The sequence below is a fragment of the Chaetodon auriga genome, chromosome 11, assembly GCF_051107435.1.
Source record: "Chaetodon auriga isolate fChaAug3 chromosome 11, fChaAug3.hap1, whole genome shotgun sequence".
Taxonomy (NCBI): Eukaryota; Metazoa; Chordata; class Actinopteri; order Chaetodontiformes; family Chaetodontidae; genus Chaetodon; species Chaetodon auriga.
In genome coordinates, this window is record NC_135084.1 from 19,854,988 (window position 1) to 19,869,046 (window position 14,059).

Below are 14,059 nucleotides of genomic sequence, written 5' to 3' on the forward strand. Positions count from 1 at the left end.
TGGTGTTACATCGGAGATTCACTCAGCAGCACACGTCCAGCTTAGTGAGAACTGATGGCACAGGGGGCCCAGGGACCAACGTTACATGGGGGTCCCAGTGGAAAAGACAGATTACCGGCCTCACACACCCATACAGAAGGAACAACAAAATAACAGGAACACCTGACAAAATCACGCAAGCTAGTTTATCAATCCTAAAATAAATGTATCCCTGAAGCATAGAATTTTCAAATGAAAAAAAAAAAGAGAAAGTATTAAAACATAGAACATGGGGGAAGATATGAAGGGAAAACAAGTAACTACTTGTTGAGTTGGCATTACATTTTTGTACAGATGTTCATGGTCCCCAGAGGATGAATTTTGGTAACATTGGTGGGTTTATATTTGTGGTTCTGAGTGATATAGCTCACCAAATATTGAGCACATTATCATGAAATTTGGGACACATATTCATGCACCTGTAGGGTGAATCCCAGTAAACACTTAACATTTCATTTAGTGCCAGCATCAGACCAGATTTTCACTTTGTCTAACACTACCTGCAGAACAAATGACATTCCCATCAGCCTCAGCTGTACTGTGCATTTGCTGCTAATTGGTAAATATTAGCTTGTAAAATGCTAAATTAAGATGTTCTTCTACAGCTGATCTGACTGACTGGACAGACTCACTCTTCCACTGCAAAGATTTTGCATAATGATGCCTCAAGGGAACCCAGAACATTGGCTCACTCATAGATCACTGTTATCCAAATGTCTTTGAAATTGAGGTCATATAGAGAAAAACAAACATTTTTATATTGGTTCATGCAGCACACATCCTATGAAATATGTATGTATCCATATGGCGCATTGACTCCCAGATGCATTTTACTCTATTAATTAATAAACTTTTACCATCGTGTGTAAATAATTGGTAGCATTTGTTTTGGAAGGTGCTTTAAAAAACTTTTTGATTCACTTTTTTTTTTTTCATTTCCCCATAGATCATTATGAATATGCTGACATTCAAACACGCATTCCCCCAAACATTTAACCCTCATTCAGCTCAGAAATTGGGAAGTGACATCTGTCTCAACATACTTGATGGGCAAAAAATTTTGTAAAGACATTCTCATATACTAATGATGATCGCCCACTTTTTCCTCTAGGACCACCATGAGGTTGATATTTGTCCTTTTTCTCAACAACTCATGCATTGTAATTGAATATCGGTGCAGATATTCGTTGCCCTCAGGATGAATTGGAAAAGCTTTATTGATCTCTGTACAGCTCCATCATCAGATCAAACCTTTGGTTTATGACAAATACCTACAGAACTAATGATATTCCCATCAACCTCAGCAACTTTGGGTTTAGTGCTATTTAGCAAGTGTTAGCATGCTAAGTTGCTCAACTAAGATTGTGAGCATTACACCTGCTAAACATCAGCAATCTTAATCTTGCTCATATGTATTAATATCTTGTTTATTGTAGTTGTCCTTAGCACATGCTTATGCTTTAAATTTGAGCATCATCTTTAATAATATAAACATTCTGTTGGTATTTTTTCCTGTGAGCCGAAGTTGACGATTGACTCCAAGTTGTTTGTGTGTGCATGTGTGTGTGTGTCACAGGGACACGTCTGGCCACAGCAATTGCAACAGAAGGGCTCCCCTGTGTTGCCTTTTTCCTTTTCAAGCTGTCTGTTTACCCCCACCTCCGTGACCCCCATCTCCACTGCCTTCCCTGCACACACACACAAATAACAAACACACACACACCTTGCCTGGCTGCTGGTTTTCGGCCCATACTCCCCCTCTGCACACAGGGCTGTGAGCAAATGGCCAGCTGATGGCAATATGTGTATGTGTGTTAAGAGAGGTCAGAACAGTACACACACATATATTATCTGACACGCTAGGCCCACCTGTGCCTGCACTCTGTGCCCAGCCATAGCCCGTACCTACACCCTCTGCCACTGCCGCCCAGCTCCACACTCCACACCATCTGGGGAGGCAGACAGAGAGAGGGGAGGAAAGAAGAGAGAACAGATGAGCGAGGGCGTCATCGGGCCAGAATGTCAACAAATTAGGATTCTACTATTACATCAGTATATCGTTCTCAAATTTTAAATAAGAGCATTTTAATCAGTACCTTAATACGTGAAATGAGGAGGGAGAGAGGAGATTTAGTGGGATGGAAGAAAAGGAGGATGTTCCAAGGCTTTTGAATGAGTATGCTAGGATGTCCAAACTCACCATCGACCTCAACAACATAAAAGTACCATAATGAGGCAGCTGACCCTGAGGGCTTGAAATGACCTCCGCAGGAATTCAAAATGTGCATTGTATCAACAATCTGAGCCTTAAATGTGCACTGAATAATTTGGTTTACACTAGACTGATCAGCTGTTGAGTAGAGGTTTCAGTCATATGCCACGCAGCTGTCTCATCCCTCCGGTTCTGAACAGCATTGAAGAAACTTCAGTGTGTTAATGTTAAGAGGCTGTCGGGACGGCTGACCCACATGATTGACAGTTAACTGTCTGCTCAGTTGCTCAGAAACCACAACGTGTTTTAGGACTAAGACCAAGTGAGACATTGACCGTATAGACCTGTGAGCTATTAACTTTTAAAGGGGAACTCCATCAATTTCACAAGTGCAGGTAACAGTTATACTGTAATGTCTGCTTGAGAAAATCACTAGTTTCACAACATCATAGGCCTTTGTCATGGAAGACATTTTGACAGGTCACAGTGGGAAAACCACAGGTGCAAATAAGAAAATCAAAAATGGCTGAATTCCATTTAGCTGCTTTGTTTTCAGGGTCCTGTGAATGCTGGCTCACTGTCACAGAGTCATGGCTTACTGGAACACAGCAGCCATTGTTAAAAGTTACACCTGTGTTTTCCATACTTTGGGGGTATTAAGAAAACTTCTGCACACACTTTCATAAACCTGAATTGAGAACTTTTACTTGTAATGTGGCATTTTTCCATCATGGCAGGCCAACTGTTTTTTCTTAGATGGTAAAGGAACCAAACTTCATCCATCACTGCCTTCCACAACCTTCACTGTATGACACATGACTGTTTTACTGTAACTGAGACTGGACCCAGCACAGGCCTCCTCCCGTCTCACTCTCGCAGATTAACAGCCTTAACACCGGCTGATTCTCGCGATGGTTGGCTGATTAGCCGGCAGAGGCACACGGGATGTTGGAATGGGATGATGAGAGAGCTACACGGTGGAGGAGAACCAGACACCGAGCTGAAACCGTTAAAACCAAAAACGGGAGGGCGAGGCGAGACGGTAAGGCGTGTGTGTGTGTGTGTGTGTGTGTGTGTGTGTGTACGCGCCTGTGCACGAGAGAAAGGGGGTTGCCGTTTCCCTGGGTGACGTCACGAGTTTTCCTGAAAGTCAAAACAACCGTTGGTTGCGGTAACGGTAGCTTCTCGGAAAGCCGTTTGATGGAGCTTTGAACTCTTATTTCTGCCCCGGCTGGTTAACGTTACGTTGACAACGACCGTTGACTGGCGGTTTAGCTTAGCTTGCAGTCCGGCATAGCTTAACGTTACTCGCTAAGAAGGGAGAAAAAGAAAAAAGCCCGAGCGGTTTATGAACAGCAGGTGCACGGGGATACCACAGCACCTGCCGCTACAGGTAATGCTGTTAGCTAGCAACAGTGCTGTGACAGTGGACATGACATAAACCCGGCTAAAGCTAGCTAGATAATGTGTGTTTATGTTGCGATAGCATTAGCAAGGTGGGGGCGGTCCCGTGTTTGGCAGGTCACTTGAGAGTGATGCTTAGTGCTAATGGTTTGTGTGTTAGGGTTGAGGAGTCCCTGTCTCGAAAAAATCGTAAAACATTAGTTGTCGCTGACCGATAAATGTGGTGTCTTTTTAATTATAATTATTTTCATGTTTAGCATCCGTACCGTTGTTTTCCTTGCTGTATGCAACATGCGTCAGTTTTCACCGTGACGTATGTGATGCAGTGCTGGGGACTGTGTGTTCAGCTCATTCATGGTCTGCTCAGGTGCGACGTTTCAGCCTGACAAATTTACAGATAAACAGACTTACTTAAATGACATCGGTTATGTGAGAGGTTTTTTTTTTTTATTCTCATAGAGAGAGACAACAAACTAGGCCTGTATTTGTGACTGCACAAATGGCAACATGATTGCCATGAAGATGATGATTCAGTGCCAGACTGGGGAAGGCCTGGACCTGTGATTAACGCTGGTTATCGCACCTCAGCAGCTGATTTTTGTGATACTGAATCTGACTAAGTGTTAAAAACTTTTTTAGTACCGTTCTTTAGTCAGATAAGCCCCTTACATTTGTAAAATGAAAGAGGGTTCATAGAAAAAAGTACATGTTTCTAATGATTAAACTAAGGTAATGTATGGAGCCAGTCTTTTTCTTTGGCCATGGAAGACATATTTTGCTCTATACCTTATCTTTTTTCTCTTTATTTCCTCTTTTATAGACTACATGCCCAAAATACACTGTCTTACATAGATCTGCAACTAATAAGTATTAAATTATTGATTGATACTGATCATTAAGCAGTCTGGAAAATGTCAGGAAATTGGGAAAAATGCCAAGCACTTCCTCCCTAATCCTGAGTTGTCACATTCAAATGTTTTGTCCTACCAACAGTCCAAAAGACCGACATTCAAATTGCTTTTATATAAAATGGAAATGCAGAAATAGTCAAATTTCATAAGCTTTTGCAAGCATACTGGTTGTCTTTGCTGAAAAACATCGCCTATCAAAATAGGTGACTACTTGATTAATTGGCTAATAGTTTCAGCTCTACTCTCACGTCCTGTGTAGTCTGCACAGGCTGCATAGTGAAAACAGCAAAGCGTCGCAGAAGCAGCTTCTGTCTGCCATTGGTGTAATACAGGTTCAGCAACTGTACCACTGTGTGCTTACCTGTGTTTTGGCAGTGCTCACAGCCCAATACACAATCACTGTGTGTGCATAAAACAGAAGACAGTAGACTTAAATCTTAAGTGTGTACAGTGTTTGTAAAATGCATGCCTTTGCACTGCCTGTGTGGTCAGCTGTATTGATGAAATAGAGGGGTGTGTGTTCTTCAGATGCATGCTTGATGAAGGATTGAAAAATGTGTCTGAAACACATCCTGTCTTAGCAGAGTGTAACACTTGAGGTCCTGCCAAAGGCTGGCTTGCACTTTAGGAAGAAGATTGTGGGCTCACTGCTGCTGATGTCAGCCAGAGTTTGTATGAGGCTACAGTTTAGTGTGACGAGGGGTGAAGTAAGGTGAGGTGTGCTGTCCTGACAGGAGGGTGGGAGGAACATGAACATATCTACAATATTTTCCTGTAATGTCCCACTTTCTGTACATACTCTGTATTAAAGAGCCACACTAATAATTTTGCATATTTTAGTCCTTTATATACTGTATAGTGTAACCTACTGCCACTTTCCAAAGCATACCATGTAGGGCTGCGAGATATGACAAAAAAATCTCATATCCCAATCTGGGTAATTTCATATCCAGATAATTCTACATATTTCCTTCCAATTTGAACCTTTGTGCAAATTTTCAATCACACATTTAAAGCATACCACATTTAGAGTAAGCAACCAGATTATGTTGCCGTTGCTCCACTCATCTGTGCTGTCTCCACTGGCTCACTTGGGTGGCATGCTAGCAGGTGAGTCCACAGATTTGTTGTAGAGTAACACACCTGCTATGTATAAAGCTGACAGACTCATCTTTGTTAGTTACTTTGCTGTCTATGTTGTAGGACCCCAAATCCTCCACACGCTGCTTCTCAGATGCTTTGGTGTCACAATAACATCACTAGCTCAGTTTACTGATAGATCGAATGGGTGTGCGAAAGGTCAAACTGTGAATTTTAGAGCTCCCTCAGCCCTGATCCTGAATACTTATTCTGCTTTTGCCATATATCAAAGTTATGTAATATGCAGTAAAGTAGTTCCAGAAACAGACTTGTTAATGTCAGTTGTTAGTCTTTTCAAGAGTTTGTGGGAACCTAGGAAATCAATCAAATCATTTAGCAACCCTCCGCTGGAGAATGGTTGGAAGTTGCTGGGGTCTATATACCTCCGGTGTGGTCGTTTTAAGACAAGGAAAAGAGCTTATAATGTCAGGCAGACTTGTCGGTGTCCTGTCAGAGAGGATGTTTTGATGTTGTCAAATGCCACTCTAAATGATCACTTAATGTTTTGCTCCTCTTCACCACTGCAGTGTCAGCAGAGACCAGGGATGAGTAGAGCAGTGTAACAATAGCTAATGTAAACAGCAAAGTGTTAGTCATGCTTGTGTGTCGGAGCTGTGTGTTGATTGTATCAGTTTTTCCAGTTGCCATCCTTTATTGCCCTGCAGTGTCGCTCGACACATCTAGACTGATTAATGGAGGGGTAGCTTGCTGTCTGCTCTATGCGTCCATTTTTCTCCATCTCTCTCTCTCTCTTTTCATTTCTGTCACTATTTCCTGTGATTCTGTGTTTCTTTTCTCACTGTTTCCCTCTCCTTGTCATTTTTTTGTCCTTGTTGTTGCCTCTGGAATGAAATATCAAGAAGTAAATGTTGTCTGGCAGGTGCTTCCCTTGGCATGGTCGCTTCATCGTGCCACTGGATATCTCCATAGCAACAGCTGCCCTGGTGACAAGGGGTTGCCACTGTCTGGACATTCCTCTCCCCTCCTCTCCTCTCCCCTCCTCTCCTCCCCTCTCCCCTCCTCTCCCCTCCTCTCCCCTCCTCTCCTCTCCCCTTTCCTCTCCTCCCCTCTCCTCTCCTCCCCTCTCCTCTCCCCTCCTCTCCTCTCCCCTTTCCTCTCCTCCCCTCTCCTCCCCTCTCCTCTCCCCTCCTCTCCTCTCCCCTTTCCTCTCCTCTCCTCTCCTCTCCTCTCCTCTCCTCTCCTCTTTCCTCTCCTCTCCCCTCCTCTCCTCTCCTCTCCTCTCCTCTCCTCCCCTCTCCTCCCCTCCCCTCTCCTCTCCTCCCCCCCTAACTGAAGCTTCATTGAATTACACTGTAGTCTCAAAGCTTAATCCATTGTAATGTGCCTATAAAAAGGATTATACATTTTTTTCTAAATCAGTGCTAATACAACAGCCAAGTTTCTGTATCAATATAGACAATATTTATAATTTCTATATTTTAGTCTCATAGTTTAGCTTGACAAATATAAACATGTTTTTTTTTTTGTTTTTTTTTGCAGCACCCTTGCAGTGACTCACTGCACACTGCAATACAGTGTGGTAAAATATTGAAACATGCCAAATGTTGATCTGCCTCTTTGTGTTTAGGCTATAAATGCCAGTCCTACACAATATCCCAGAGCCCAAGGTAGGGACGGGGACAAATCTATCCATCCTTTTGACCAATGAGAATATGAAAGGGACAAAAATTAGAAATCTGATGAAGCTGATGCCATACTGTTTAAGAGTAAACTAAGTGAAAGCCTGAGCTGAGCACTGTAGCAGCCATTGTGACCAAGACCTTTAGTATGTTAGTCTGCATTTGTTTGTCTGGTTCCAGATTGGTCACCGTTCTGCTGCCTCAACGTTTCAAAAAAAAAAAAAAAAAAAAAGTCTCCTGCTAGGGTGGGAGTGCGTCTGTGGGCTTCTTCCAGCCTTTGTTATGACGCTGCAGTCCCTCCAAGTGTCGGCAGCAGTGCAGACACTAGCTGATCTGAATACTGATCTCCAGCTAGATGGCTACCGATGCTAGCCTAGCCGCCGTAGTGCTGATCTCCATTCAAGCTGAGCAGCGTAGTGTTGTTGCGCGTTGTGTAATACAGTGTAGTAGAGTGCATTTGAGGTGAACGCGGCAGCTATGCAGCGAGAGAGAGGCGGGGGAGAGCGGGAGTGAGACGACAGAGAGGTGCAGAGATTTGGGCAGAGAGAAAGAGAGTGTGAGAGCATCCCTAACTGCCGTTGTTGCTATTTATAGCCAAGCTCTACTCCACAGTCCTGAGATGCTCTCCCACCTCCCACATATAGACAGACAAATCAGCCTACGCGCACACACGTACACACACGTTGACAAAATAATTTTGACATGCACAACACAGAGAGCACAGAAAGGTAGACTGTTTTTTACTGCACCTCCTGCTCACCAGAACAAAAAAAGATGTATGAATGAATGAGAGGTAGAGCTCAGGGATATTTGTTTGGAAATCAAGGTCAGTTTTTGCTTCATCGAGAGCTCTGCAATAATTTTTTCCTGTTTATCACAGAGAGTGTTAGCGACAGAAAGAGGAACTGGGTGCAGGGAGTGCAGAGGGTGCATTTGTCCTCACAATAACTAGTTGTTTGTCTTGTCAGATTGTATGAAAAGGCTTTGGAGGGGAAGAGGGGAGAGAGGGGGCAGCAGAGGAGGAGAAAAATAAATCCATGCCTTTTTTCTTTATTTTTTTTTTTTCTCCTTTCACTTCCTTCCAGGCTGAGTCACTGCTGGTGAGGAGGAAGGTCTGGAGAGGGAACGAGAGAGGAGGAGGAGGAGGTGGAGGAGGAGGGGGAGAAGAAGACGAAGAAGGGAGGGAGGCAGGGAGATAAGCCACAACAGGAAGCAAAACGACACACAGGCGCACAGATACACACCGCGTGTTTGTGTGTGTGTGTCTGAGAGGGAGACTGCGCGAACGAGAGGGTGAACGGGAAAGGAAGGGAGGGAGAGTGACGCGGAGGCTGGGAGAGCCGGCCCCCCCCCCTCCTCTCCTCCTCTCCCTCTCTTTCTCTCCTCTCCTCCTCTCCTCCCCTCCTCCCTCTCTCTCTCTGTGGAGCAGGCGTGTAGCGGCATCAGACTCGGCGTGAAGGAACCATGAGCGATGTCACCATCGTTAGAGAGGGATGGCTCCAGAAACGGGGTAAGTACATCCCGTACATCTCTTATTTTACTCCCCTCCTCTCTACCTCTGTTTTCTCTCCTCTTCTTCTCTGCCTCTTGTCTAGACTGAGGGCCTGGCCGTGCCGGTCCACATGTGCCGGTGGGAGGATGTGAGTGTTTGCGATTGAGTGCGTGTGTGATCACATGGACGTCTGATTATCTAGTGTGCGAGTGTATATGTGTGTGCATTTTCTCCCACAGGGATGTGTCTCTTTATTATAAGCTTGGCTGGCTGTTTGTTTGCTAAGCGTCTATGTGCTTCAGTCAGGTTGTGTCTGAAAGAGAGTGTCTGCATGGCTATGTGCATGTATTTGTATGCATAAGTGTGTGTGTGTGTGTGTGTGTGTGCAGTTAATAACATCTACCAGGCCCATAGTTACACTGCTGGTGCGTAGTGTTCTGCCAGGCCAGTGTGTCTACTAGTCTGTGAAATCAAGTTAGTTCTGTCTCTCTGAGGTACTATTTAACATAGTTGTGTCTTAAGTCGTAGAAAATCCTGAATGGTGTCACTCAAGAGTCATATGACACAGGGTTGAGGGGTTGCTTGGGGTGGAGTCAAGGGGGGTGCTGACAACACATCCTGCTTACTACTAACTGAATGAGAAATAGGAAAAAAAGATTGTAACAGTTGAAGAGCGTGCACCAAAGATAGTACTTCTCTTTTCTCAAACAGTCACAGCTTATGTTCAGTCAGTGGTTCCTGCAACAGGTGAAAAGTCATTTGTAAACTGGCCAAACTGAACCAGAAATCAAATCAAAAGTGATACACAGGAGCTCTGTGGTGAATGCAGTGCTGAGTGTCAGGCACCGTAGGACTTTGTTTTTTTTTCGAACATGTTCAACATTGCTCCCAAAACCAGGATTTCCAGAGGTCATGTGTCTGCTGATGCTGATTCCTCCAGGCACAAGTGTGTGTGTATATGAATGTGCTTGTACATTTTAAGGAGAGAGCCTCAGGGATAGAACAAGGGGGATTTCCAGACTTTTAGCCCAATGAGCATCATCCCCCTGACTATGTGATGGTGTCTAGGAATGTGTAACACAAACTGTTGAACGGGAAGTGACATGGCTACATAACAGACAGCAGGCTTCTGGGTAATGTAGGCTAACACTATGGCACTGCAGGAGAACATGTTGGACAACCGAGTGTTCCTCACTACATGGAGTGGATGCTCCCTCTCACTGTGTCACACACACATACACAAATACAGTACACACTCTGTATTGCTGAAGTAGAGGGGAGAATTTTTGTCTATGTGTGCCAGCATGCCAGTGTGATCCTCAGACAGTCGTCTGTGCATATTAAGAGGAACACATCGCCCCCAGTCACGACGCAGCGCTACCAGTGTTCGTCAGTGTGTGAGTGAGACAGAGATAGAGGTTGTAGGGAAGGGGGGGGGGTGTTTGTTTGTGTCAGGAATATGAATGTTTGTCTGCATCATATGCTAAATCATTGTCTGTGTTTGTGTGTGTGAAGAGGAGCAGGGTCAGGGTGCTGACTCACTGTCCAGGTCGTGATACAGCAAAGACTGCAGTCTTAGTCATTAGACTGCTTTTTACTGAAACGGAACAGAGAGAGAGACCGAGAAAGGTAGTGAAACCTCTACACACACACACACACACACACACACACACACACACACACACACACACACACACACACTCAATCTTTTGTACCAATAAGATTGCATTCAGTTGTGTTTGACTGTCTGGAAGGGCCTGTACTTTCTAAGTCTTCTGCCAAATAATGCACATTGTTTTGTTTTGAATTGAATGACATGAAGATTGAGACACAGCGATTGAATGACCAGAAGAAAAGAAAGAAAAACGGGTCTAATACATGGGAAGAGAACAGAGTAAAAGTTCTATGGCGAGGTTTTTCTTAAGTACGCTATCAGGCGATCACTTTATAGACAACTTAATGCGTGCCAGAAATTTATATCGACATTGTTGTAACATTTATTATCTTCATATGTGCTCTTCACATGGCTCACATAGCTCACGCATGCTTTAGGTATAAAAGAGCAGTATGCAGAGACTTCCTTTTGCACACCATGCTGCTTTGTTGATGTTGTTGTTTGTGTAGAGATTTTAGAGTGGTTCCCATATGTCCTTCAGCACAGTGTGGAAATGCATCTGCAGATTGGATAACAGTTGTGGTGACTTGGTGCGGCCATTTATTTCACCATTATTTGACCAGAATGTGTAATTGATAGAGATGATAAGGATTTCATGAGATGGTTGTTTTTGAATATTTGTAAATGCATTTTTTATACCTGTAACTTTTTTTTTGTTTACTCTATCTTTTGCGGTCTGACTAATGTTTCTGGCAGTGCAGTGGAATGATTGATTGATTGATTGATTAATTGAAAGAAAGTGTTTCCCATTCATAGCACAAAGTATTGGTGATGACTTCTTGCTCATGCAGCCTCATGGGGATGCTCGCCTCTCTGCATGTTTTATGAAGGGACTGTGTATCTGTGACTGTGTAGCTTTGGTTTGACAAGCTTAACATTGGAATAATTGGTCAAACATGACAGACGTGTATAGCACGGTGCCACACACAGACGCACTGTAGATGCACTGATCAATTTGTACATATCAGCGGATGCTGATCACTGGCAGTAATGTGTGGATTGTCAGTAGAAAACATAAAGTCTTTTCTCTGGGCTACTAAAATGTACTGCAACAATATAAAAGCTTTAGGGTGTTTCTTTTTATTCAGTCAGTCAATCAAGCAACTTAAAATACAAAGTGCCTCACATGTTGTAAAGATTGCTAAGAGATAGAACACAAAACCAGAACAGATGATACAAATCAAAAAGCAAACATAAAAAGGTAATAAAATAAAGCAGTAAAATGCATGTAGATAACAAAAGCATAACAGCAAACCTCAGTAACAGCACCACTGCAAAGTACAGTACAGTATGTCCTCAGATGACCAAGGCTTTCAGTACTCACTCGCTCACTCGCATGGTGATGATTTCCTTCCTCCTTTCATTAAATCAGAGTCGGGAGTGCATGCGGCTGCATCACTTATTTATCTGTGGAAATAATGAACAGTGGATAAATACCAGAGTCTGTCACAGAGTCTGATATATAGGAAAAAGACTTGCAAGTAAATGAAAATAACCAGTGTTTGGGAACATTTTGTTCTGTTCTTTTCTTACTGACTGAATGATTACAAAGACACTGATGACTGATGATAGAGAAATCTGGTTGATAGATGTGAGCTTCAGGTGTTGCCTAGGAGGGATGTTGTGTCGAATGGTGCATTTCGGTCGACAGAAGACACAAGGCTGTTTTACTGCACCTTAAACATCTGAATCCAGAGTGAACCCCACTTCATTTCCGCCCAAGCCAGGAGTTTACCTTCTGTCAGCCACAATGTGAGGCCACAGAGGTCACAGTCAGCTACTGTAGTCGAGGATACTGTTACCTCCACCAGCACCAGCCCACACAGCAGTCAGCACAACAGATGGCCAGGAGGGAGGAGAAACACTGAAGGAGAGAGACATGGAGAACACCATCATCTTGTCTCTGACATTTTCCGTCCCCCAGAAGTGTTTCTCTGCATAGCTACTAATCAGATGAGAAAGGGCTATGTCAAAGTGAAACGAGCATTGCTGCTGATTCGCTTTTGAAATAGTCTAAGATCAATGATTCTTTGTCTCTCAGGAGGGTTTGAGCAATCACACACGCTCTAAGATAAAGAAGACAAAGTTAAGAGGATGCTGTACGTACTCTTCCTGTCCTTTCTTTCTTCATTTTAAATTAAAGACAAATATTACCAAGCCTATGTGGGGAAGTCACAAGGCTTTGATAATGGATTGTCCTTTTTTCTGCAGTTGCACTTATTGAGATAGCAAGTACAAATGTTTCTTGACCTGCAGAGAAATTACAACCTGCCTGATCAGATGTTTTTAATTAGCTCACATATTGCATTTCCTGTTTAGCCCATTATAGATATTAAAGATATTATTGGTAGTTGAGTTTCACTAAATATTCAGTCCAGTTTACAACAATGCTTCTGTGGTAGCTCAAAAAAGACTTCAAATATGTTTGAGTTCCAAAGCCTTCTTGGCACGAGACTGCAATCAAATGCCATGCACATACTAGAAATTCCATTACAAATAATCCACCATATTTCATCAAACACAGTCATCTAATAATATTAGAATCGGCATCTCAGTAATTTGGAGTGTTTCTATTTATTTTCCTCTTGGAAGTTATTATTATTGATTTCTTTGATAGCATTTTGGGTAAAACTTCAGGAGGCTTGTGGTGGCTATGGGCACATTCATACTGACATGATTCTGTATCGGACATGATGCAGCATTAAATTAGATGGCTGCATCCCACACATCAACTGAAATGTTTGCTCTGCATGTCCTGCTGTGGCTGTGTGTCTTAAGATCTGTTCCGCTCTTGCTTCTCATATCTTTACATTGTTCGTTTGCAAATCGCTTCAGTAATATGCAGAATTCTGATCGAGGCAATCAGGAAGTGGCTCCATTAGATATCCAATGTCTCCCTTTATGAAAATCCATTTACGTGTCCCGGCCTGTCCCTGAATGCATCTTAGCATGATTGTATGATAGACATCAAGCTCAAATGTGAAGCAACTCACCTGTATTCTTTTTGACTCTTTTCTCTGTACTCTCCATCACTACAACTTCATTCGTTTGGGAACTGTTTGTGCTATACTGTATACGTTAGACTGCTGTGGGGTTCATTGGGTGCAGTGCAGTGAGGCAGCCATCTTGGCTCATTGGGTTCAGTGAGTTCAGTGTTGCTGGAGGCTGGCTGGCTGGATCAGGTGGCAGTGCCAGATCTCTGATATCAATCACCAGCCGCTGCTGCTGCTGTTGCCGCCGCCACTGTCTGCTGTGTCGCCCTTCTACTCTCCTCTCCTCCTCCTCCTCCTCTGTCCTCCTCCTCCTCCTCCTCCTCTGTCCTGCCTCTGCTGTAAAGCCTGTCTACACAACTCACCCTTTTTATTGCAGTTCACCCTCTGTTTCTATCTATCCATGTATCTCCTTCCATGTCCCTGTACTCCTATTTCCATCCCCTCTGTTTCTCAAACTCACATGCACATACAGGGCAGTAGCAGACAGGCAGACAGTGCAGGCTTTGTTATGAATGGCATCCTCTTGCACATCCGGAGGAAGTGTACGCTCCAG

General features: G+C 43.5%; 1 protein-coding gene across 3 annotated transcripts in view; it reads left to right on the forward strand.

The window, feature by feature from the left end:
- The first annotated feature begins 3,168 nt into the window (after positions 1 to 3,168).
- Positions 3,169 to 14,059, forward strand: part of akt3a (v-akt murine thymoma viral oncogene homolog 3a) — a 51,200-nt gene continuing 40,309 nt past the window's right edge. Inside the window, exons 1-2 of one of the 3 annotated variants that reach the window (XM_076743236.1) lie at positions 3,169 to 3,293; positions 8,432 to 8,856. In XM_076743236.1, the coding sequence (XP_076599351.1) occupies positions 8,811 to 8,856 (46 nt within the window). In that variant the 5' untranslated portion in view covers positions 3,169 to 3,293; positions 8,432 to 8,810. Of the gene's footprint in view, positions 3,294 to 3,430; positions 3,645 to 8,431; positions 8,857 to 10,353; positions 10,468 to 14,059 lie in introns of those variants that run through there. The other 2 variants (XM_076743237.1, XM_076743238.1) reach the window with 2 other exon arrangements.